This window comes from Rhinolophus sinicus, linkage group LG06 (assembly GCF_036562045.2).
Source record: "Rhinolophus sinicus isolate RSC01 linkage group LG06, ASM3656204v1, whole genome shotgun sequence".
Classification (NCBI taxonomy): Eukaryota; Metazoa; Chordata; class Mammalia; order Chiroptera; family Rhinolophidae; genus Rhinolophus; species Rhinolophus sinicus.
The window spans coordinates 121672370-121699711 of NC_133756.1; the positions used below are offsets into that span (position 1 = coordinate 121672370).

General features: G+C 37.5%; 3 protein-coding genes across 3 annotated transcripts; 1 reads left to right on the forward strand and 2 right to left on the reverse strand.

The window, feature by feature from the left end:
• Positions 1 to 267: 267 nt before the first annotated feature.
• Positions 268 to 1239, reverse strand: OR51S1 (olfactory receptor family 51 subfamily S member 1). Its single transcript, XM_019715839.2, has one exon. It carries the CDS (start codon positions 1237 to 1239, stop codon positions 268 to 270), a length of 972 nt encoding a protein of 323 aa, XP_019571398.2.
• An 18464-nt stretch (positions 1240 to 19703) lies between these two features.
• Positions 19704 to 20660, forward strand: LOC109436903 (olfactory receptor 51H1). Its single transcript, XM_019715782.1, has one exon. It carries the CDS (start codon positions 19704 to 19706, stop codon positions 20658 to 20660), a length of 957 nt encoding a protein of 318 aa, XP_019571341.1.
• Positions 20661 to 25840: 5180 nt separating this feature from the next.
• LOC109436904 (olfactory receptor 51H1) lies at positions 25841 to 26791 on the reverse strand. Its single transcript, XM_019715783.2, has one exon. The coding sequence runs from the start codon at positions 26789 to 26791 to the stop codon at positions 25841 to 25843; it is 951 nt and encodes a 316-aa protein (XP_019571342.1).
• Positions 26792 to 27342: the final 551 nt, after the last annotated feature.

A 27342-nucleotide genomic window follows, 5' to 3' on the forward strand; every position in this document is an offset into this window, starting at 1 on the left:
GGCTGTAACAAGACCTAGATTCTGGCCCTTTCAAGGCCATTGATCTGTAGTGTAACAGTGGGTAGACCACTGCCATTTTCTGAGGTTTGTAAGCTTTCATCAATATACTCGTACACATGCACACGTCTAGGAACAGGCATATGCATCCATGTGTATGTGCTTCTGCGTGCCTGAATGACCATTTCATGTATGGTGAACTGAGTTCTCAGTCATAGAAAACTTTGTGTCAGTTAGCCTTGAGCCAACAAATGTGGAGAGGCATCTTCCTCATTGAGCACAACCCACCTTTCTGGGCTGCAACCTCTTGAGTATTCTCTCTCTAATCTCTTTCATCTTGACACTATAGAGAATAGGGTTTATCAATGGAGGAAGCAGGAAGTGGATATAGGAGAGAAGAGTATGGGCAGGCTGAGGGATTGGCACCCTAAGATGGTCAATGAGTGCTAGGAGGATCATGGGCACGTAGAAGAAGAGCACAGCAGAGAGGTGGGCAGCACAGGTTTGGCCAGCTTTCCAGCGATTCTCACTGGATCCCAAACCTTGCAATACCCTGCCAATCAGACCATAAGAAAAGAAAATAACCAAGGGGTCTAATACCATAGCTGACAGGACCACAAAGAGGCTATAGACGGCACTCCAAGCTCCTGGGCAGGCCAATCGGGTCATATCTGGATGCAAGCAATAAGAATGGGTCAGGACCTGTGGGTGGCAGTAGGGCATGTGGGCCAGTAGAAATGGCAGGGGCAGATGGAGACCCAGGCTTCGGAAAACAATGGCCAGGGTGATCTTACTGATGACATCATTGGTAAGGAGTGTTGGGTAGTGGAGAGGGCGGCAGATAGCCAGTGCCCGATCTATGGCCATGGTGAATAAGACAGAAGACTCCATGATGGAAAAGACATGGACAAAGAACATCTGTAGGAGGCAGGCTGAGGCAGGGACAGCATGAGCATCAGCAAGGGCAAGACCCAGCAGAGTGGGCATCAGGGCTGTGGCCAGGCCAACATCAGACACACTAAGCAGGGAGAGGAAGAAGTACATTGGGCGGTGCAGAGTGGGCTCCAGGGCAATGATCCAGAGGATAGTACCATTGCCCAAAACAGAGAGAATGTAGACAGTGATGAGGAGTATTGTCCACCAGGAGGGTACAGCTGACAGGCCTGGCAGGCCCACCAACAGGAAGGTGGGGGCCATTGAAGTGCTGCTGTTGGGGGATGCCTGGGTGAGGAATGTTGACATAGTTCAGAATCCCACTTAGAACTCTGGAACCTGAAAACTGATTGGAAAGATTTACTTAATCTTATGACATACTTGCATCATGTTTTCTAAAACAGCTTGCCTTTTCCCTCCTCTGCTCTACCTTGCCCCCGACAGATGTACACATACACATACACATTCTCTACCCCTGTATACATATATTCTAATATTTATGCCACAGTCACACCTTACTTTGGAGTTTTTCTATAGCCGTCCCTAAAGCTCTGTTTTTCTCTTTAAATTGTTTTTCCGTAATCATTTAACCCTGCCTTTCCATGTAACTATTTCCTAATATCTCTCTCTCTCAATGTAAACACCTGGGAGAGGGTTTATACTCCTGTATGTATTTTTTCTTTTCCTTTTATTTTTTTTTTTAAATTAAAGTTTATTGGGGTGACAATTGTTAGTAACGTTACATAGATTTCAGGTGTACAATTCTGTAATACATCATCTATAAATCCCATTGTGTGTTCACAATCCAGAGTCTGCTTTTTCTTCTTCTCCCAATCCTAGGCCTTCTGACTTCTGTGCTGCCTTAACACACTCACATTTCAGTCACTTTGAAGTTTCTCCTTAAGGTCACCAATTAGCCATTTATTACTAAATCAAGAAACGCTCATTTTCTTAAATGGATTTAACTGTCAGAATTTAACTTCTTAGTTCACCTTGCCCCATCCAATTTATACATTGGTGTTTTTGAGGGGTCTCTATTTGGCTCTCTTCTTTTTCCTTAGGAGTCTTATATACTCTCATGACTTCGACGAAGCTCCATGAGCTGATGAATCATGAATATATCTCCCAGATTATTCTATACTCATCTCATCCTGGAAATCTCTATGTGAATGTCCCATGTATTTTAAATTCAAATAATCCCAAACAGATCTTAACAGATGCATCTTAAAACCTTTTCCAGACTCAGTTAAGAGAGAGTGGTGGGAAAATTACAAAAATGACCAAAATAAAAGGAGAGAAGCATATATTGATTCCCTAAGTCAGTTGGTGGCATTACTACTCACCAATTTCCCAAAACAAAAGCCTCACAGTGAAAAGTCTTCATAAAACAGAAATATAAAGGAACTTCCTCAACCCGATAAAGAGTGTCTATGAATAAACATAACATCATACTTGACTGTCAGATTTAGAATGAGAAAAAGTTATCTGCTTTTGCTACTTCTATTGAACATTGTATTAAAAATTCCAGGTAATCCGTTAAAGAAGACAAATTATAACGTCTGGTTTGGTAAGGAAGTCATAAAATGATCTTATTCGCCGATGACATGACCCTATTTGTAGAAAATTGTAAGAAATCCATCAAAAAATGACTGAAACTAATCAATGAGTTTAACAAGACCACTGGATACAAAGTCAAGACACAAATATCAAGTGTATGTATATATAATAGCAATGAAAACCTGAAAATAAATTAGGAAAACTATTTTATTAAAAAAATATTAGATTGGTGCAAAAGTAATTGCGGTTTTTGCAATTATTCTTAACCTTTTAAACCACAATTACTTTTGCACCAACCTAATAGAATCAACAATTTAAAAATAGGGATATTTTTGGCAAAAAATACACTATTTGTATATTGAAAACTACAAAAACAATGCTGAGAAAAACGAAAGAATCTCTAAGTAAATGGAGAGCTTTCCATATTTACAGATTAAAGACTCAATATAGTCAATATAGTGAAAATACTCATAAATATGAACTCTTTAGATACCTCCCTGTCATTCCCAAATTTATCTTTAGTTTCAACAATAACACCAACAAAAGGCCAAAGTCCTTTTTGTAGAAACTGTTTTTAAGCTTATCCTAAAATTTATATGGAAATGCTTTGGAACTAGAATACCCAAAATGATTTTGAAAGTGAGAAAAAAAAGTTGGGAAAGTTATACTACCTAACTTCAGAAACTTGCTATAAAACAACACTAGTCAAGATAGGGCATAAAAGCAAATATATGGACTAGGGGAACAGAACATGTAAGAGACTGTTAGCGTGTGTGTCCTCTGTCTGTCTGAGGGGTGGACGATTCCAGGACTTAACAAACAGAAATCTTGCAATGAACTCCTGCATATGTGGGCAATTGATCTTCAACAAGGGTGCTGATGTACAGTGAGTAAAAGAAAGTCTCTTTACCAAATGGTGTTGGGAAAACTGGATATCTACATGCAAAATAATTAAATTGTATATATTGCACAATACATAAAATCACCTTAACATGGGCTAAAGATTTAAACATAAGACCTGGAACTATAGAAGAAAACATAGGGGGAAGTTTAATGACATTAGAATTAGCAATGATTTCTTGTATATGACACAGAAAGCACAAGTAATAAAAGCAAAATTAGACAAATGGGACTACATCAAATTTAAAACTTCTGTACAGCAAAGGAAATAATCAACAGAGTGAAAGGTAACCTACTGAATAGGAGCAAAAATTTGCAAACTATATCTGATAAGGGATTAATATTCAAAGTATATAATGATCTCCTATGACTCAAAAGCAAACAAACAAACAAACAAAACCCACTCAATTTTAAAAAGGCAAAGAAACTGAATAGAGATTTCTTCAAAAAAGACTTACAAATATATTCAACATCATGAATCATCAGGGAAATACAAATGGAAACCATAATTAGATATCACCTCACACCTATTATGATGGATATTATCAAAAACATAAAAGATAAGAATTAATGAGGATGTGGTTAAATTGGAACCCTTGATGGTTCCCACTGTTGGTGGGAATGTAAAATGGTGCAGACACTATGGAAAACAGTATAATGGTTCCTCAAAAAATTAAAAGTAGAATTATCCTATGATGCAGCAACCCCACTTCTGGGTCTATATCCAAAAGAATTGAAATCAGGATCTTGAAGGATATCTGCACTCCCATGTTCACTGCAGCATTATTCACAATAACCAAGATATATAAATAACTTAATCAATGGATACATGGGTAAAAAAAATATGTACATGCATATAATGGAATGTTACTCAGCCTTAAAAATGAAGGAAATCCTGCCATATGCTACAACATGGATGTATCTGGAGGACAAACTGCTAAGTGAAATATAGCTGTTACAGAAAGACAAATACTGCGTGATTCCACTTACATGAGATATATAGATAGTCAAAAGCATAGAACAAGAGAGGAGAATGATGGTTTCTAGGGTTTAGGAGGAGGGAGAAACAGGCAATTGCTGTTTAGTGAGTATGAAGTTTCAGTTATGTAAGATGAAAAAGTTCTAGAGATCCTCCGTACAACATTTTGCTTATAGTTTACAACTTAAACATTTGTTAAGAGGTTAGAGCTCATGTTAAGTGTTCTTACGATAAAAAAATTCACAGCAAAAATAAAATGTCATAGCAATGGCATCATATATAAAGTTAAAAAACAAGGAAAAGGTGAGACAGTGTCTCAGAATGGGAGAATTTTTGCAACTTACATTACTGAAAAAAGTTTAAATTTAGAATATTTAAAGAATTACAAATAAATAAGATGTGGGCAATCTAATATTAAATCAGGCAAAATATGAGCAGTGATTTATATAAGAATAAATACAGATGCTAAACAAATGTATAATAAAATCCATCTCAGTAGTTACCTTAAGAATACACATTTTTAAAAAATTGATAAAACATTTCCTACCCATCATGTGGAATAAAAATCACAAAATTTGATAAAATTATATTCTGGAAAAGACATTAAAGCACGATTTTTAATCAAGGCTATCAATATTATAAAATTATGTAGACCTTAGGGAAAGAATTTGGAACATCTCATTAAAATAAGAAATTTACTTGATTTGACAATTCTAGTTCTTGATATAGCTCTCACAGAAAAAGACTTTCATATGCATAAAAAGGCATTAAATATTTTTGTTTGCAAGAGGAAAAAAGTAGAGTTCTTCATAATTCTCATATTAATTCTGATAATTAATCAGAGAGATGGTCGTGATGCATGAGTTTCAACAGCTAAGAATGAAGATATTTTGTTGAGCTGAAAAATAAAACGCATAGTATTCATGTATTGTGGTATCATATGAATATATGTTTTAAAAGGCTCCTAAAGTTTCTATCTCCCTGATAGGTATATTTGTACATAAGTATCTAGAATTAATCTGGAGAGATTTGCATTAAATTTATTTCATTAAAGTCATAATGACTGGGGGAGGGGACTAACATTGAATTGTGGATAGGACTCAATGATGACTTTGGCCTTAACTCTAATACTTTATTTTTTTCTTAAAAAGATATATTTTCATATGAAATGAATAACTATCAATTATTCAGTAAACTCCATTGTCTCATCTGAAATTTTTCTTTCGTTTCTAATTGTTTTCCTCATCAATGGTGCTTTGGTTTTTGCTGAGGCTTTTGTTTGCATTATCCCAATTGGCTTCTCTGCTGCTAATTCTCCCTCCATACAGATCCCACAGTTATTTCCAATTTGCAATCTGATAATGTGGCTGTGGCGTCTTCCCTTTTTTAAACCCATCTGATTTTCCTCTGTTAAAATAAGGGCCACACCTTTATTTGTCATAGAAACCCTTTCACCATCTGGCCCCAGACAATCTTGACTGCTTAACCCGTTTTTATTTCTGCTTCCATCTTAGCCTTCCAGAACTAGTGGGATTCTTCAGCTATGTTATTGCTTTTTACACTTTCAAAGAATACATTTTATAAGTGGAATTTCCTTCTCCCTCTCTGTATCATCATACTTCATATATATCATGAAGTTCCAGCTAGGACATTGTTGCTCTTCCTGAACCCCTGCTGAGCACCTCTCCTCAAACAGCTCCTGGGTAGATTATTTACCCTCTCCTATCACAGTGTGGAACATTTTCTAACATAGTTCCTGTCGTTCTCAATTATTAATGTTTCTATGTCTTCCTCCTCAATGGATTGTTACTTCCTCAGGACATGGTTCTTCATTTTATTCATTGTTGTGAATCCAGTTTCTGGTTTACATTAAGCCTCAAATAAATGTGCTTCATAAATCTTTTATACTTCTATTTTGTGCTTTTGCAATTCCATTTCTCTAAATTTTCTTCTGGATATGGTCCCTCTTTTTGAAATGCTCACTTAATTTTATTATTCCATAGCTATCACCTTTCTCAAAATATTCCCATCCACCCCTCATGTAAATCCTCCAAAATGTTTCTTTCTTCAGGGGAGTCCTTTTTTTTCCAACATATGTTTTTGGTCTCCACTCTCTCCTCCTCTGACTCTTGAATTCTCTGCTTCTCTTCCTGAAATGCACCCTAGATTGAGCTTCTTCTGAGTGTCTAGGCTTGCAATATGGAGAACAGAGAGGTTTCTCATATATACTATACATTTACGGAACATTCCTGCTCATCAAAAACAGGTCAGGTAGTGGATATGCTTGATTATGGGTAAAACAGAAAGAGGTTTGGGATAGGTGCTTGTTGAGCAAAGCCTTTGAGGCTTTTGTGGGGCTATTTAAGCTATCACATGGGAACTTTCATGACAGATTCACTCCTTCCCAGATTTTTGAAAGCCCTCTCCTACACGCCTAATTAATATAATCTGCCATTTACACTATTCTCACACACAAAAGGATACATTTTATAATTATTACCCATGTCCACACATAATATAGACATATGCATACACACACGCTTATCCACATTGGTACACAGAAACACACACTGACACATTCATAAGAAAGGTTTATATTCATGGACAGAAACATTTTTTGAGGCAGACACATATCAAATTAATAGGTACTCAAACAAAAACTGTAATCCATACTCATGCATGCTTTCAAGGATACAGAAATGTACAAATGCTCATTTCCTAAGATAGAAGCACTTCTGTATATGAACTGACATATATGCATGTACTCACATGAAGAAGCATGTGGAAACAAAAGCACCTGCATGTGCACATATGTGTTATTTCAAACACACACACACACACACACACACACACACACACACACACCCCTCCAAAAATCGTGAATGGCAAATGTTCTTAACCAATCTTTTGCCACCTCACACAATCACAGGCAGGTAAAGTCAAAGATTCAGTCATTTTTCTAAAACACACATATGCAGGCAATGAGTAACTTATCCCTTCACATACACAAATATTCATCAGATGTTCACAAACATCCCTTCAATAGTCAGTGCATACACATATATACATTAGAAATGCAGGGAATCGTAAACATACACCTTACAATCACTTCTCACGTCACTCATTTAGGCCCTCCTTCTTATTTTCCTTCAAATATCCAATAGGTTGCTACAAAGACAAATAAGCTTCCTTATTCTCAAACTGAAATGCTGCTTTCTATAGATTTAATTCTATAATTCAAACTGAAAGTTGGGGACATTGTCACCAAAAGACATTTATAAATACTGAATGATGTTTTCTAGGAGAGGACAAACGTTTCATTCATTACCACATTAGTGTCTTGCCATCTGAAAGACAAATGACTGTTCCTAAAGGGATGGAACATAGGATATTTGGTTATAGGGGAGATTTGATGCTGGTGTAATGGAGGAATCTAGCAGTCACATACAGATGGCAGAGTGTTGTGAACAAATTTGTGCCCAGACTTAGTCCTGGTTGTTTGGACCCTCACCACAATCTTCCCTGCTACTTACCAGACCAGCATTGATGAGCGTGTGTCAGATAGCGTCTTTGGTTGCAGATGAATGCTGCAGTATTAGAATGGCTTCAAAATGTGGCTAGTGTGAGGGGATTTATAGCATCAAATCTCTAGGAGTTGTGTCATAGGGGATAAACCAGAGTAGGAAGAAATGGTTAAGAGAGTGGACTTATCAATCCCTCCATATAATGAGAGACCCTCATTTGTCTCCACATTAACTCTGACTGTACTGTAAGAGATATTGTCAGTGCTGGGCACCAAGAAATCTGCTGGAGAGAGGTGGTGTGACCCATGGGTAACCACCTAAAAAAGTATGAGATCAAATCAGGTACATTATGAAATATAGATATGGTAAGAAACCTACGTATACAGGGAGCATAAACAAATCAGCATAGTATGTGGGGTGAAAGAATAAAATATCCTAGGGAAGAGTAATGATTAGGTAAGTCATGGGGCCCACATTTAGAAAATAGCCTCCCATATTCTTAGTCCAAATCTTTATGGAGAGTTGCAACATAAGGCAATAATCAGTTCTGCTGACCCCCTGGGGATTCCCTGAAGAACCTGGGGACAAGGACCCCAGCGGACCATCACTGAGGTAAGGTAGGTAGAAAGCCAGCCCATATGTATAGAAGATACCACTACTGAATTTTCAAGGTTTCCCTAGTTCCACCATCCAGAGTTTCTGGCCACTAGTAAACTCAGAACTGCACTATACAATTTTAAGATATCTGTCAGTGATATGTTTGGTCAGCAAAGTCTGTTCCATGTGGCTTCTTAGTTCTAAAGTATAACGTTGAATGTTGAGTCCCAATTTCACATAAGGCATGCTTTGTCATAATCCTTGCCTTTGTACCTGCAGTTATCTCTACGTTCCCTCTATTTTCCATCTCAGGAAACAATTCATCCTTACTAGAACTCAGTTGCTACCAGCGCCCATAACCTTCTATTACCCCTTCCAAATGAATCACTCCCTAATCTCCTACCTCTATGCATCACTTTAACATAAACTAGTGCATTATTGTACTTCTTCCCATGCCTTCCTACTACTCTGTGAGCTAGTCAAAGACAAACACTATCTTTTTATATTTTTCACTCATGTAATAACAGCACATTTCCATTATACATGAAAGAATGAAATGTTTTAAAGAATCTGCTTATACGGAAATCTCACTCACTGTCGAGATTCTGAGCCCCATAGCTCCTTACCTTCTATAAAGGGCACTGTGCTTTTCCAATCTCTCCATTTGTTCCATCCCAATTCTGTAGCCCTGATCGACATTCCGACTCTTCAAAAACTGAAGTAACTTATTGAAAATGGTCAAAATCTTTGCGCTATCTCCTTTCTGTCCTTCCAAGCTCAGACGCAGTGACTTCCACACCAATTTCTCCCTCTTCTTTCTTGTTTCATCTCCCCACTTGCTATGCTCTCCCCATTGATTTTTACCATCTCATCTTGAGTCTTATTCTTCTTTCCCACCCCTGCTTCTCCCTTTGCGCAGTTCACTCACCACACTCGGTTCTCCCAGCGACCCTCACACACTTTGGTGTTCTAGCGGACTGCCTCCGGTGTGTTCTTTATGGCTACCCTTGTTGTACCCCATCTGCGTGAGTGAGTGGGGTGTGGGATACTGGAAAGGTGAGCACAGGTGTCCAGTCTCTTGTTGCCAGAGCCCCATGGGGAACCTCGATGAGAATGCTGTGGTTAGTTAAAGGCTTGCTGTTCTGCCCAGAGGAAGCACCACAATGACCTTTGAACTGCAGCAGGATGGAAGAATTCCTCCATGCCTAGCATCCAGTCCTGCTCTCATAACCCCAGAAACAGGTTCCCCTCCACCTCACACTAGTCCTGGGCTCATAGGCCCAATGGGTCCTCATACCCTGTCCTGATATCCTGTCTCGCCTTGGCCTGTATGCTTTTTGACAATTACCACAGCCCTTCTCCAGCCTTTTTCTCAGAGAGCAGATAATGAGCCCTAGACAATGCCCCAGGCTCAGTCCACAGGGACACCTTCTGGTTTTGTTGCTTGTCTTTGTTTTGACTAATTGTCATTAGCTCAGTGGAGTACCACATGGTGCTAATGGCTCTAAGTTCACAGGTTCCATCTCTACAGGGATCACTTACTCACTTTGCTTTGTATCCCTCAGGCTAAGGCCTAAATCAATTCAAAGACTACCTGGGCTATAGAATGACCTCTTATCCTTGTTATGATTTGATCCCCATTCCTGGACATACACACTGCTATAATAAAGCCAGATCTCTCTGAAATACAACAGCTAGCTTGATTGGACGCTCTCTCTCCTCTGGCTCACTTCTTTTCTCTGCCTTCACTGTACTTTGCACTTTCTCATTTTCCCTGCCATTTGTCGTTCATTATATATGCTCTGTTTTTTGATGGATCAAGTATCATCAGATATCCCCACTCCCCATGCCAGCTTGTGGCTTTTCCTTCACACCCTGGACTTAATCAGCCTGAAGACTCATTGTATGCTATGCCATCCACTGCTCCTCCCCTTCCTGAGATCTTTCAGAGGTGTTTTTGTTCCTTTAATCCCTGCAACAGACCTGGGTAACCAGATCCCAACTCATGAGTTTATCCTGGCTCATCCTTGTCACTTATACTCCCTTTCAGGAGACGGTACATTAATCTCCCTATGCCCAGGGTACATCTAAACGTCTCCAGGGCTCAGGTTACTGCATCCCTTCTCTTTCTTCCAGAAAACTCTAGCAGGTGTGATCTATTGGACCTGGAAGCTGCCCTCAAATCCTCCTGCTGACGTTTAATGCCATGGTGAATGGAGGTGAGGACATTAAGTCTCAGCTCTTCAGTGCACCCACAGCCCCAGAAGGTACTGTCTTAGGCTCCTCGTTCAGTTCAATGCACTGCTCCCTATCCTTTCGTCAACCTGGGATCCAGGGCTTTCTTTCCTTTGATCTCTAAACCGTGGAAAGGACCCCATATCTGTCTGAGCTCTGCTCTGTTCAGGACAGCATTATTAATGTGATAAATGAATCTGCCCTAATAAGTTGGAGGGAGGGACAGAATTAAACCATCGCTGGTCCTTCTTTTCCTCAGCTCAATGTGTGTCATTTGATAGTGTTTCAGGAGCCCACAGTATAATGCTGTGGCTTTCATATTTAAACTGTCTAGGGAAAAATTCTCATTTTGCCATTTTCTTGCTATAAGACTGTGGACAAGCTACTTCACATCTCTGAGCTTCAGTTTCCTCATCAGTGAAAACAGTTTGGATGTAATGTTAGTGAAACGTCCAGGACAATACCTCACTCCTGTTATTTACTGTATATGCACGTCAAACTCGGTTCTCTATAGCCATTAAACAATAACTCCTTTTCCCCTCTTCCCACAACCCCTGGTAACCATCATTCTATTTTCTTTCTTTCTTTTTTTTTTTTTTTTTTGCATTTCTTTTTTATTTTATTTTATTTTATTTTATTAAATTTATTGGGGTGACAATTGTTAGTAAAATTACATAGACTTCAGGTGCACAATTCTGCATTACATCTATAAATCCCATTGTGTGTTCATCACCCAGAGTCAGTTCTCCTTCCATCACCATATATTCGATCCCCCTTACCCTCATCTCCCACCCCCCCCCCCCGCCCCCGTTACCCTCTGGCAACCAGTAAACTATTGTCTGTGTCTATGAGTTTCTGTTTCTCATTTGTTTGTCTTATTCTTTTGTTGTTTTTGGTTTATATACCACATATCAGTGAAATCACATGGTTCTCTGCTTTTTCTGTCTGACTTCTTTCGCTCAGCATTACTCTCTCAAGATCCATCCATGTTGTCACAAATGTTCCTATATCATCTTTTCTTACTGCCGAATAGTATTCCATTGTGTATATATACCACAACTTCTTTATCCATTCATCTATCGAAGGACATTTTGGTTGTTTCCATGTCTTGGCCACCGTAAACAAAGCTGCAATGAACATTGGAGCACACGTGTCTTTATCTCTAAATGTTTTCAGATTTTTTGGGTAGATACCCAGGAGAGGGATTGCTGGGTCATATGGCAATTCTATTCGTAATTCTTTGAGGAACCTCCACACTGCCTTCCATAACGGCTGCACCAGTCTGCATTCCCACCAACAGTGTATGAGGGTTCCTTTTTCTCCACAGCCTCTCCAACATTTGTTACTATTTGTCTTGTTGATGATAGCCATTCTGACTGGGGTGAGGTGATATCTCATTGTGGTTTTGATTCATCATTCTATTTTCTGTTTTTATTAATTTCACTACTTTAGATAATTCAGAAAAGTGGAATCTTATAGTATTAAAACGACATCACCCATGTTTTTGACACCCAAATAACAAACACGTTTTAGTGATGCTCATTTATTAGCAATATATTAAAATGCTTCTTCCCCCGCCCTCAATTGAAAACTTACAGACTCTCTCTGGTGATACTTGATACTACCCAGATAATATTGAAATTGATATTTGAACTTCAGCCATCAATTCACGAAAAATCTCACGGCATATTTCATATAAAGACTCAAAGAGAAAGTTTTCATCTTTAAGGAGATCAGTAGTTGCTCTTGATCATATTTTTTTCTCTACATACATATCTTTAAAAAGTCTTACTGAACAATTTGATGGATGAAAGATGTCATAGCACACAGTCACATAAACAGCTTTTGAAAACAAAGTCCAGCTCAAGGCTATTTTATTTTACACAAATGAACAGCTTTTTAAAATATTGCCCTTATCTGTTAAAATAAAACAAAACAAACAAACAAATAAATAAAAGAACATGTGATACGAGTATAGTTGCAAAAGACTAACCTCTATTCTTATTCCATTGGTGCTATACCATGGAACACTGTTCAGCAATAACACGGATACATCTCAAAAGCATTATGTTAAGTGGAAGAATTCATGTTTGAAAAATTACATACTGTATAATGAACCAAAATGATAGGATTAGACAAAGATCAGTAGTTGCCAAAGGCTTGTGTTGGGTGGAGGGGTTGACTACAAAGGGGTAACATAAGGGAATGTTTTGAGTTGTTGGAACGATTCTGTATCTGGTTTAGGGTGTTGGTTACCTGACTCTATGTATTTGTCAAAACTCATAGAAATGTACTAAAAAGTGAATTTTAGTGGATATAAATTTTAAAAACATTTAAAATATATAGTCTCATAAGAGCATTTAGCATTTTTGGTTCTTTAAAATTTACCTTTCCAGGCTCATCTATATTTTCTATGTCCTCCCTCTGTCTCTCCCATTTTCTCATTATTTATTTCTTGCTTGTTTCCACTTCTTTCCTTTCTTTTTTTCTTCTGTCCGTCCATCTTGCCATTTGTTTTATACAACAAAACTTTTTGGTTATCTTGATCATACAATGTACATTAGCCCTGGGTTATGGATTGAAGCATCTCTGTTCTAGTAATCCAGTTGTTTTTAAATACCTCAGAAGTGTATTAAGAATGAGTCAATAGGAAAGAACATGTTTTGGGAAAAATATACAATTTTATTAATGCTAAAAATTATCCTGATATTATGGAAACTACTTAAGGATTTACAAATTATTTGCGACTTCATTTTCAACTTCTCACGATTATGCATTTTTTATGAGGCTTTCATACAAAATCAAATTTATGTGGCAATGAAATAATTTAACTAGATGGATTAAGACATCTGTCTAACTCAAATTTGGTTAGTGCTAAATGTTATGAGCGTAATATTTTCTAAAGAAATTGACAAGAAATAAGAGAAACCTCATTAGTCATTCAGTTAAGAGAAAGAAGGAACAGGAAAAATCAAGGATAAGCAAAGCAATTTATTTTTATGTGAATAAAAAGTTAAGATGTCATTGAAATAATCCATGTAAGAGAAGTAGAGGGTCTATAATTATATAACATTGTTGGATGTAGAAAGAAAATGACAATATTAGAAATATTTAAGAGGTAAAATTCTCAGGACTTATTTATTTGATGACATATGTATTTTCCTATTTTATGTGAATAGATGGATAGAATTAACAACTGAGATATAAAAGTTTAAAAAATAACCAGTTAAGGCATAGCACAAAGTTCTGTTTTAAGTTATAGACTTGTTGATTTTGATAAATATGTGTGATACAGAGGTGAAAATCATGGCCATGAGGCAGATACATATAACTCTCTGAAACTCAACACAAGAATAAGTATCAAATATATAGATTTGGAATGAATCTGCTTCTATGTAGAGTTGAATATATATATTATTCATATGAATAATATGAACAAACTCATGAACACACACACACACACACACACACACACACACACACACACACACAGAAATACAAATTCAATTGCCAAGGAAGAAGGGGAAATGGGAAAAGCAAGTGGTCAAGTAGGAGATGAAGTCAAAGACATTGGGAATGCAGTGGGGTTACTATTAAACCCCTGGAAGAGGCAATTTACTTAATTCTAGGAAGGTTAGAATAGGTGTGGATGTATTTCAAAAAGGAGTTAAGAGAGGTGGATATTGAGAAAGACTGGATGAAACTATCACAATTTTTTTGAATGAATAGGGGAAAGGTTTTTTTATAGAATGTTATACGAGCAAGATTGAGTGAGAGTGGGGGTCAGAAATATGATGAATATTTGAAATTGTTTTTGATAGGAATGGGATTGATATTCAATCAAGAAAAATTAAAATAGTTAACTGAAAATAGATTCTCCAAATTTACAGGACCATGCAATCTGACCTATTTCATAGTCAGTCTCCTTTACCCAACTTCAGTTTTGAAGATGTTAAAATGAAAAAAGAGAGACACTTGTTTAGTTTTATATTTGTACTGGCAGTATGACAGAAAGTTAAAAGAAATCAGACTCCACGTGAGATACAAATGATCAACCTATATAAGTAAAAAAGAAGAACAAAAACAACAAACATAGTTGGCTGAGAAATTGTAATAAAGTTATAGTGATTCAGTTACTCCAAAACCTTATTTTTCAATATAGAAGAAAAATATGAATAAGAGCATGACAAGTATCATAAGATGACATATTTACAATGAACAGTGGAATATGGAGTTTAAGATATTGCAAATAGAGCAATTCCACATTTTAATTACTTGAAACAGTATTAAAAATGGTTATATGATGTAGAATGAATATTATTTGAGTTAAGGACTCAACACTTTGAGAGTGTATGGTATTGAAAGCATAATCTGCATTAATATTACATTATTCTAAGACTATCATATAGATAAATGGTAAGTGAATAAGAGAGGTTAGTATATGAGCCTCATTCTATATGAGCATTGTTTTCTTACCTAGACTTGGTGACCTTCAAGATCCAGGAAGTCCAGGACACACCTGGGGTAGTGGAGAGCCCCTGTTCTATTATTTCTATCATAAGTATAATTTCTACAACCAAAGTCTTACAATTACATCAAGAATCTGGGCCAGTTCTCAGTGTGATCCTTTCAGGTCAATGAGAATAATACTTAGCTTATCCACTCTACAGGAGTATTAAAGTCATGAGGATTTATGAGGATTTTGATGATGAAAGTATAAAGCAAATGTAATAAATTACATAATTGATAAAGCTCAGAATTAACATTAGATATTATTGCTATTATTAATGTTCCTGCTGTTATCATTATTATTATTATTCAGAGGGCAGGTTAGGACAATAATATTATTTGAAGGTAATAATTGGATATTACAGAATATGAACTGCCTCTTGATTGATGGGTACATCAATTCATTACTCCCCGTAGGGCCTCTTGCTTTCCTTTTGCACTGAATATGATAAGACTTATTAGGTTAATACTGAGAGCTGAAAAATGCAGGTGAACCAGCACAAAAAATTCATTCATTAGGGAGTCATCTCAACTTTAGAATTCATGCGCAAAATGGAATGGGAAAATCATGGAGTCACTTTTACTTGGGATGTTTTTGTTAGTTTTGCTGTGTTTTGAGAAAAATAAAGGCAACTATTATACATTTCAGGGCATGGAAAGAACAAGGTGGTTAAGATGGCCCTGAGAGACTATGATTCAGCATTCACCAGCGTTTGGAACTCCCCAACCAGCCAAACACACAAACACGCACACACACACACACACACACACACACACACACACACACATTTTCCAAATAGCCTCTTCAGTACTATCTCATTTCCCAGAAATGAGAGTCTAGGACATGATTTTACAGCCCTAGAGAGAGTCCTTAATCTTGGAGGCCTGGGGAATAACCCTATTCATAGATCTGTGAAACTCTCCATGGTATGGTACAGGGAGGGGTTTGGAGCAGCTCAGAAAATAAAAGTCCTCACATGGGTAGTGGCAATGGTTTTGCCAAGCAAGCCTCAGACTGCTTAAGAATCCTCTGCCAGCTGGGGAATATTCTTGGCAACCAGGTAAGTTTTAGGGCAAAATCATAGGATAAAGTTGATATAAGCTAAATATCAACAGAATATTGTAAGATATCATCACTGAAGTTTTTTTTAAATTAAAGTTTATTGGGGTGACAATGGTTAGTAAAGTTATATAAGTTTCAAGTGTACAATTCTGTAATATGTCATCTGTATGTCACATTGTGTGTTCACCACCCAGAGTCAGTTCTCCTTCCATCACCATATATTTGATCCCCTTTACCCTCTTCTACTATCACCCTCCCTCCCCTACCCTCTGGTAACCACTGAACTATTATCTGTGTCTATGAGTTTTTGTTTCTTTATTTGTTTGTCTTGTTCCTTTGTTGCCTTCAGTTTTATATCCCACATATCAGTGAAGTCATATGGTTCTCAACTTTTTCTGTCTGATTTATTTGGCTTAGCATAATAATCTTAAGATCCATCCATGTTGTCATAAATGGCACTATTTCATCTTTTCTTATGGCAGAGTAGTATTCCATTTTCCATCCACATTTTCTTTATCCAATCTCTGATGTTCATTGCAGCTTTATTTACAGTGGCCACGACATGGAAACAACCAATGTGTCCTTTGATAGACATTGAACTTTTAAAATTCCTTTCATCTAGACTCTTACAATGATTGGAGTTTGAGAATTTTCCCCTTGAGAAGGGAATCTGTGGTTCTACCATCAGATGAGGGGTAGTTACAATTAATCTCTAGATCAGGAAGGGTTTTCTTCCTTTTTCCTCAGGTCCTCTCTGTCTATCATACGATCCTGGTATAAAGAAGCACTAATTAGCAAACTTCTTTTAAGGCCAGTTCATTATTCCATCATCCACAAACACTCTAGAATTCCTGGAAACCTGGAAGTCTCTCTAGTACCATGGCAAATGGAACTGTGTTTGTTTGCTGCTACTCACACACTAGAAAAAATTGTAATTTTATTTATTGTTCACCTGCTCTTTAAATCTAGGATCTATAATGAGGTTATGCAGCTTGTGGTTGCCTAGAGGAGCAGATATAAAACACTTACACAGTCTATTTTTCCATAAATGTGGCAGTATGGATAGCAGAGGGTTAGGGCTGGATAAAACTTCCAAAGGAAGAACTTGAGATCTAAGTATGTAATCTTCAGGGCTTGAACTCTACCTGTTTTTTAGATCTTGAGCAATATAGATAGAGAACAAAATCTAAGACCCTACATCAGGGAGCAAGCATCTTTGCCAAGAGGTGCAGTTTGGGCTTGGTCTTCTCTAACTGAGACATCAAGTTCCCATTGCACTTAGTTGAATTTTTCTCAACAAGGCTCTGCCTCACGCCCTCCTCCTCTTCTCTTCTGTTTTACTACTAACAAGGTTTTTGACTCAGCAAGTTATTTCTTTATCTCGGCTTCAATGTCTTTATTAGTAAAATGTGAAATAGACCAACTTTTACTTCTATCCATTGGATCTCTGTTTTTCTCTTTTTATTCTTTTTCTCTTTTCTTTTTCCCTTCCCTCACCTTATCCCCCCCCCCATTTGTTTACCTCTTAAACTTTTCTCTCATTTCATCTCTTTATTACAATTGTTTTAAAAACGTAAACATTTTCTTTCTCAAAATCCACTAACACACAAAAACTGAAATAGTAGTTTAGTGGAAGGATAGAAAATATATGCTGGCAATATGATAGTCCAGATATTTGCACCAACAACTAGCTGTCTTTCATAAAAGCAATGGAAAGAAATGGATATTTTATAGACAAAAGGAAAATATGCTGGCTAAGTTTGGGGAAATGTGAACCAGAAATCTTTCTAAGAGGATATTTTGGGAGATTTCAAATACAGTTATGATATGCTTTTTGATGCATCATGAGCATGGGTCAGCCAGAAGTGTATACATAGACTTGGGTTGAGCCACTCAATATATGTAGAGCAGAGGGTAAATTATTTCAAAGTTACAAGAGATACAAAATTAAATATGATTTTTTTGCTGATGGAAAAGAATCTGTCAGTTTTCACTTCCACCAACTGAAAAGAACTCTGGTCAAAAAGTCCAAAACAGACAAACAAACAAAATAAAAAACATGAAAGAAACAAATGAAAAATCCAGTGTAAACATTGAGAACATGTGAAGAGAATAACTTTTTAATCATAATAAAAAACACACATTTTATTTTCTGAAAACTTTGCATTTAAATCCTCACATGGCCCCTGTGGTTTAGGATTATTGTTGTCCACATGTTACATGTATAGGGCTATACTGAGGGGCAAGGTACCTGGAATCTGATTACAGCCCTGGAGAGAACATTACAAGATGTGTGGCTCAATAGTCCAGGTTCTTAACACGACATTGGCTCTTAGTCATCTTGATTGCAGTCAATTGATGAAGGCACCTGATGAATGCCTGAAGGTTGAGAGCTTTTCAAAGACAGTCTGCTCTACCTCTGACCAGCATTCATGTCTAAAGTTGAATGATCTCATCAGGGGGCCTTTGGAATAAATACAGTTACTGATTCTGGCAACATGAGTATGTCTTCCAGATCTCTGCTAAGGCCTCTGTACTGACTCAACCAGAGTGTAACATGCCATTATGAGTGATCACTGTGCTTTAGCAATAGGATGGCCAGATGATCCTGATCCTAAAAAAGGAATCAGGTAAGCCTTGGGTGGGGGGGAGGGGGTGTTCACTTCCTCTTGGATAAACTGATTTACTCTAAAAGAGAATTGCTATTGTTTCTTTCATAAGTATAAGTTTCTCCCCCTTCCACTAAGATTTCACTGGATTGAAGATGAAAAATACATTTCATTTTCTATTCTTAGAAGTGGCTGTCTGAGGTTCCTGGGTTGAGAATTATTCTGAGGCCACATCCAGGTTCAGGGGAAATGAAGGAAGGTCATGCCCAAATAGAAGCATAAGCATGTGTGCTGGCATTTCCATCCCTACCCTACGTACAAGATTCACTGCCTTCATGAGAGTTCTGGACATAGGGGTGTGATGGGTGGGAATGGCATCCTTTGGGGGGAATAAATAATTCATATTTATATTGATTCTTAGTTATTATGTCCTTAGCCTCTGATTCAACAGCTTATAAGCTATTGATTAGAAAAAGAGAGGAAAGGTCAGGAGAGGCAGAATGTTTACCTAATGCATTGGCACTATGGTATGTGCTTTAACTGAATATGATTTATTTGTATTTGGGTGAGTCTTTTTCCCTTGGGCCAGTAGAAGTTTTCTTAACAGGATACACATTGGAGTAGTGATTTCAGGGTTCAGTCCTCTCTTATACTCTCCCCAACACATGTGAAAATAAAACGGTTCAATTCCCAGGGAAGTCAGATTCTCATATCTTGTTAATCCCTGTTACTATATTTTTAGGAAGCCACCAACCAGGATCTCATAACCTGCCTCCTCATGCATGCGTCACATTGGCTTCATGGCAGATAATAACCACTCCCACTTCCAACACCTTTACTTTGTCTTAACTGGAATTCCAGGGCTTGAACAAAAGTACTACTGGATGGCATTCCCTCTGGGTGCTATATATGTCATTGCCCTCTTTGGCAATGGTGTCATCATTTCTACCATCAAGTCTGAATTGTCCCTGCATATCCCCATGTATTACTTTCTGTGTATGCTGGCATTGGCAGATATGGGACTTGCCCTTTGTACTTTGCCCTCTATGCTAGGCATATTCTGGTTTAACTACAAGTCCATCACCTTTGATGCCTGCCTTGTTCAGATGTACTTCATCCACACCTTCTCAGCCATTGAGTCTGGTGTTCTGGTGGCCATGGCCTTTGATCGGGTTGTAGCAATCTGGAGCCCCCTCAGGTACAGCACCATCCTAACTAATGGTGTGGTCTGCAGAACAGGGGCAGTCATCTTGACAAGGGCAGTCTGTGTGGTCTTCCCTGTGCCTTTTCTCATCAAGCGGCTCCCCTTCTACGGCTCCAACATCCTCTCCCACTCCTTCTGTCTCCACCAAGATGTCATGCGCCTCGCCTGTGCCAGCACCCGTGTCAACAGTCTCTACGGGCTCATTGCTGTCATCTTCACCAAGGGCACTGACTCCCTCTCCATCCTCCTTTCCTATGTGTTCATACTCCGAACAGTAATGTCCATTACCTCAGGGGAAGGCCGGCTGAAGGCACTCAACACCTGTGTTTCACACATCTGTGCTGTACTCATCTTCTACGTGCCACTCATCGGGGTGTCTGTCATTCATCGTTTTGGAAAGCACATTTCACCACTGACCCATGCCCTCATGGCTAATGCCTACCTTATTGTACCCCCTGTGCTAAACCCCATAGTCTATACTGTGAAGACCAAGGAGATACGAAGGAAGCTCATCCACATATTTGTTCAAACCAAGATCACTGCAGGGGGTTAGGGTCTGCACGTTTGAGAGAGAAAGAATCTATTCTGTAAAAGCTCAATTATGACTATGAAAAATAAAGACTTATATATATTTTTTTTTCACATTTCTGTGTGATTTGAATTGAGCAAAGATAGATTTGCCTGTTCTCAGAGCGTAATTTCCTTTTCCTGTGCCAGTCTTTTGCCCAGTACAGAAAGAGTGACAATCGATGGGAACCGTTCAATGTACTGTCCTGTATCCCTGCTTTTATGAGTTGGCATATAACAGCTGAAGGAAGGGAATATTACTAATTCCATTTTGTAATAATGCTTTTGGACAGAAATAGTCCATTAATTTTATGCTTTTTAAATTAAAGCTCATTAAATTAATTTAACATTCTATCTCGAGAGTTAGGAATGGCCTCCACTGGCTTAATAGGGAAAAAAAAAAAGAACTATATTTATTAAATAATAAGAGAACACCTGGGGATAATACATTATTAAATAAGATATGAATCAGAAAAACTGACCACATTTCAGGATTAAGAATATAAACATATACAATTGAGTGGGGACCAACTGTGTTGCATAATTTGGGATCAAAAATTAAGGTCTTTCATGTGTGATTCTTACCTTCTCATAACTGCAATTTTTAATTTTAAAAATGGAAATGATATCACTTGGCATCTGATATTGTTACAAAATTAAATTTAATCATATAAATACAATTATTTGTAAACTTTGAAATGCTGTGAACCTATAAGAAGTGTTTAAAAATATCAAATGTAAGAGAATAAGAGAACTTATATTTATAGACTGGCCATTAAGTAAAAGAAATAGTGCCAGAGCCTTCTACATGTTATCTTATTTGATAATTATAGCATCCCTGTGAGGGAGGTTGTTATGTACTGTTTCCATATGAAGATACAAGTCACAGAGCCGCTCACTTGTTGGCCAAGGCTCAGGCAGGCTGATTTCCTGGAGATTGTTGGACACCATCTATGTCATGGGAGTTAGATAAATGGGTTAGGCCAAGTGGGGAAAACACTCATAATAAAGCTTAAAGAATCATTATGGATTTTGTTTGAAGGCAAACTACATATAGGAAATAGAATGGACAAAGGCACATGTATACACTGAACTATTAGTATCCCTTTACATGGTCCAAATGACATTTTCTAATTTACTGTTTGATTGTTAAAAATCTATGACAAAAAATTCTTTGTGACTTGAGTGGTGAGTGTTATTATCTATTACTCAAATGAGTATCAAGTTCAGAAGTTTATTAGCACAGACCCTAGGTTGGTTAAGATTAATTCAGTAAGAGTTTGCATGCAAGAAATTATTATTTCCATTTTAATATTGCTTTCAGGTTCAAGAGACCTTACTGAATTAATCTTAGATAGTTTCATAAAAAATAAGCTTTATTTTTTAATTCTATAAGAAACAAAAGCATATTGCAGACATTTAACAGAATCATAAAATATAAAATTGCATTTAAATGTTCTGGATTATGCAGGGAGAGTTGCGCTCTATCACTCCTGGAGGCACTTGTTAAGAGTTAGCCAACATGATCGCAGTCCTGAATTTGGAGCAGGGAGTGCAACCCAGAGCTAGTCCTGTGATTAAGAGGCTAGGACTCAAGCTGTTCTTTTGACTTGAGGGAAAAGTCCTTAGATGCAGCATAAAGTGACCAGTATCCTCAAGGGATGAACAAGTCTCTAATGAGTTTCAGTTCTTGGGTGTTTTCACCCATATGTGATGCTTGACATTTAATCTATGCCAAAAAAATTCTAAATCATACTCTATGGTTTGGAGACAAATAGAAATGCTCTTCATAGCCATTGTCTTTATCTTTGGTGCCTTCAGTACATAAAAGCAGAAACAGTGTCTGGTGAAGGAGTTTGTGGGTTTCCCTATGTCCCTTTCCATCACCTTCACTTTCTCCTTTAAAGATGAAGGTGGTGATGGCCACAGCAACAGCAGTATCGGCAGTGGTAGTGATAGCTGCAGTACTGTAAGGGTGATGGTATACTTTTCGGGATTTAGCAATCTAGTTTGCTTTACTGAATTACAGTTTGATTTACTTTCATTTGTGGCTTTTTCCTCCCCTCCTCTTTGTTTCTCTCCCTCACTGCCCGATTTAATTGCTCTGCTTTCCCAAGGCCTAACTTGTTAATCAGCAGAACAGCAACTTGCAAGAAATTGAATCAGCCTTCAGCCATCTGGACACCAACAATCAGGCTGCAGTTCTGGACTGTGATTTTTCTGTAGGATGACATATGAATCACCCCTAAGACCGGGTTCGAGATAACCATGGCAGAACAAACTGGACCCTAGGAGAGCAGCATGACTAACTCCCCCTTTCCTGTGTTCTGCTTCTTCTTGTGTAACTATAGAACCCTCTGAGTGTTCTAGGAAGGGGGAAGGTGGTCTCTGAGACAACAGTCCGCTATCTTCCTTGAATGTTGCTGGCATTTTGAATAAACCTACTTTTCTTTCCACCAACTCTTGTTTCTTGATCGTTGGCTCATGAGCCAAGCAACCGAACCTGAGTTTGGTAACAATACCATCTACTAAATAATAACCCAAATAAGTGGTATTTTAGACATGGTGTCATTACTTCTAGAATTAACTCTATGAGTGAATATATTAAGAGCAAGGGCTTCAGTGTCCTTCACCCCTGGGTTTAAATTCTGGTTGTGTGACTTATTACCTGTGTGATCTGGGCAAGATACATAATTTATTTAATGCTAATTGTCCTAATCTACAAAATCTGGGTAGTATTGCTCATTCTGTAAAGTTACAGAGATTAAAAGAGTTAATACATGTAAGGTTTAGCCCAGGGCCTTGAAATAATAAGCATTTAATAAATATCAGCTGGTATTATTATCATTATTATTATTATTAATTATGGTTCTCATTTGAAAAAACACATTGAGGCACAAAGGGTTTATGTTACTTGATCAAGTTCACATACAAGTTAAGTAGGCACAGCCACAATTTGGAACCACGTCATTACTCTAGCTCCGAGATTAACAAGCAAAAGACTCTAAATATTTGTAATTTGTCTGAATAAATCAAGCTGAAGGAGATTTGAGGGGAAATATTTGATTCGTTCATTAGAAGTAGATATGAGCCATGGAAAACATAGCTTTCATATAGCAAGGGAGACAAATATGGTAGAGAAAGAATTGCAAAGTTGAGGATATGGAGTATGTATGTACATTGCTGGTAAAGAATTTAGATTTTTGATTTTGTCACCTCATGGTCCCATCAGAGAATGAAAAAAAATGACATTTAAAGGGTACTTCCAGCTAATTGCTTCTGCTATCACAGTTTTTGAATACTATAAATATATTCTGTGGTGGCTGGCTTTTAGATATAGTCTATTGTAGTTTTCAAATATTTGGTTATGCATCTGTATAAGGAAAAAAAGCACACTCTAATATATTTATATTTTATTCTTATTAATTCAAAAATTGTATACAGACATTACAATACTACTATCTTATGTATATAACAACACATTAAGGAAAATAAGCATTTTTGAAGGATGAAATAAACTTAAATACAAATAAAAGTTCTGTTATTTTCTCCTTGCAGGCTAACTAATTATAATATGTCCTGTTTCAGAGTCATGTTTTCCATTTAGATAACATCAATATTGAGGCCTTGGCTAATATTTTCATTCTGCACAAATCAACAATATTCAAGCAATTTCCATTGAAAATGTAAATTTTGTGTCAGTCTTGAAGATTTAGTCTTAATCTGCCTCTCTGTCTAGTTTTATTCTGGCAAACTGAACCTCTTACTTAGGGATTTCACAATATTGATTACCAACTTCTCACTCATGCATCTCTATCTGAGAATCACTGGTTCCTTCCCTCTCCCTGGAATTTACTTATAAGTCTAGAAAACCCTAGGTAGAGACATGAGTCTCAATTCACAGGTTTTATAATTTCAACAGATCTAAATTTGAATTTAGTTCTGCCACTTAGAAACTGTATGGCTTTGAGGAATTTACTGAACTGCTCTAAATCTAATTTTGCCATGTGTAAAATGTTGATAGCACCCGTTCTCAAAGATTGTTGGGAGAATTAATTGAGATAATATATAAAGGCAACTAGCATTATTAGTTAGTATTACCAAATTAAATATGACATTGTCATGTGATACCTACTCAACTTGTAATTTGTATGTCTTTCCTTACAGAGAAATATGCAAGGGATTGAGCAGAAAACTGGTGCATTTTTCTCTGTATCTCCAGGGTCCAGCATCATGACTGGCATTTCATTAGTGTTAAATGTATATTTATTGAATCAGTAAATAACCCCCCTAGCAACTTGATTGTTTAAGGATTAACAAAAAATACTTAAAGCAAGTATTAGCATCACCGCAAAGGCACTTTACTTTTGATATACTCATCCCCACACATGTGAACACTGCTTTCTTGAGGTTCTTCCCAGTGCTGAACGTTTTCATTTGTCCTCATACAAAGCCATAATTTTACTTGGTCAAGTTTTTTGCTGGATTCTCTAGTACACAGCAAAATAGACTTTATGCTGGGTCAAAAGAGTAAAGGCAGAACAACTATTATTCTATTAAGTATGCGGCAGAAAACTAGAACTGTTATAAATCCATAAAGAAGTGATATCCCTTAAAAGAAAAGGTATAAATCAAGCAACCACAGATATGTCTGTTTTAATTTTATCATAGGTGCTCTTTACCCAATAAACACTGAAAGAAAAATAAATGCTATTTGATTCTGTAGCAGTTTACTTTGCTCTATTAAAAAAAAGTGTTATCTCAGAAACCCAGCCCTTCAGCAGTGCTATAGGGCTTCAACAATTCTTATTGTAATTATTATTTAATTGATAGTTAACGAAAATATATTACTTAACAGTATATGAATAAACACTCATAAGTGTTATCTGGATTAACAGGTAATAATTTATATCATCACTGATGCTCATCTCCAGTTTTAAAGAAGAACAATTATGATATCAATTAAATCAGGTTTTGTATGTGACACTAGACATCAAATTATATACATCCCCAAATGGAGTATATGTGGACCAAGAATGACCTGTGTTATATCTTTACTCACAAGCCTTACCTACCCTTGCATTTTACCAGGTGTGTATAATTTGACTGCATTGTAACTGCTGAAAAGGCTACTTATTCTACATCTTAACATTTAATTCCATTTCCCTAGGTTCTGTTCTTTCTCCTCTGGAACACGCGGATGATCCGCCTTCGTATCTGCTTGGTCTTCACACTGTAGACAAGGGGGTTCAGAACAGGGGGGAGTAACAGATATATATTGGCCATGAGCATGTGCACTACTGGTGATAAATGCTTCCCAAATCTGTGGATCATAGTGACGCCAATGAGAGGAACGTAGAAGAGGAGCACAGCACAGATGTGAGAGAGACAGGTGTTGAGGGCTTTGAGCCTTTCAGCTCTGGAAGCAATGCCCAGCACAGTCTTCAGGATGAGCACGTAAGAAAAGAGAATGACGAGGGCATCCAGCCCCAATGTGAAGATGACTATGATGAGGCCGTAGAGGCTGTTGATGCGGGTGCTGGCACAGGCTAGCCGCATTGCATCTTGGTGGAGACAGTATGAATGAGACAAGATGTTGGATCGGCAAAAGGGCAGCCGCTTTATAAGGAAGGGCACGGGGAAGACGACACAGACTGCCCGGGTGAGGACAGCTATTCCGATCTTGCCAATGATACTGTGGGTGAGGATGGAAGCATAGTGTAGTGGGTCTCGGATGGCCACAAATCTGTCGAAGGCCATAGACACTAATACTCCTGATTCTACCACTCCAAATCCATGGATGAAGAACATCTGTGTGATGCATGCATTGAAGGGAATCTCAGGGGCATTAAACCAGAAGATGCTGAGCATGGAGGGCAAGGTAGACATGGAGAGACTAACATCAGTCAGAGCCAAGATAGAGAGGAAGTAGTACATAGGCTCATGGAGACTCTCATCTACCTTGATGACAGCTAGGATGGTACCATTTCCTAAGAGAGTTAGTGTATAGAGAAATCCCAGGGGGAAGGCCATCCAAGGATTTTTATCTGGCATCCCTGGGATACCTGTTAAAATGAAACTATGGTGGTTGGCATGCGATGCGTTAGAATTCATCATGATGTTCTCACTATCGGGTGAGGCTGGACTCTCCCATCTAGCTCATAGCTCCTAAATTGAAAACATATTTTCATATAAGACAGGTAAATGGCTTTTAAAATTATAAATGGAACAGCAGAGGCAAGAATGGTGTTAAAACCTCCCTTCCCTTGAATTTAATTTGTTCGGTCTGGCAGAAAAGAAGCAGAAACACCCACGGACTTAATAGCATAGAATATTTTGCTAAATAATAAAAAAACGCTAAACTCACATTACCGTACACACTCATCTACACACATTCCACTGTCTTCACAAACCCACGTGTGTGTGTGTATATATATATATATATATATGTACATTCTCATACACACACGCACACACACACACACACACACATATGTGTGTATGTATATTCTTCCTCATGTCTAGATATCTATTTCACTGTATTTATAATGGCCTTTATTTGTAAATAGACACATTAGTGGATAAAACTGTTCAAATTAATATTTAATCTTCACAAATTTTAAAAATGTATAATTTTCCATAACCTCATTTAAAAATAGCAAGGAACT

Coding starts and splice junctions, on each gene's coding strand:
- LOC109436903 (XM_019715782.1), top strand. CDS start 19,704: ATGGCAGATAATAACCACTCCCACTTCCAACACCTTTACTTTGTCTTA.
- OR51S1 (XM_019715839.2), bottom strand. CDS start 1,239: ATGTCAACATTCCTCACCCAGGCATCCCCCAACAGCAGCACTTCAATG.
- LOC109436904 (XM_019715783.2), bottom strand. CDS start 26,791: ATGATGAATTCTAACGCATCGCATGCCAACCACCATAGTTTCATTTTA.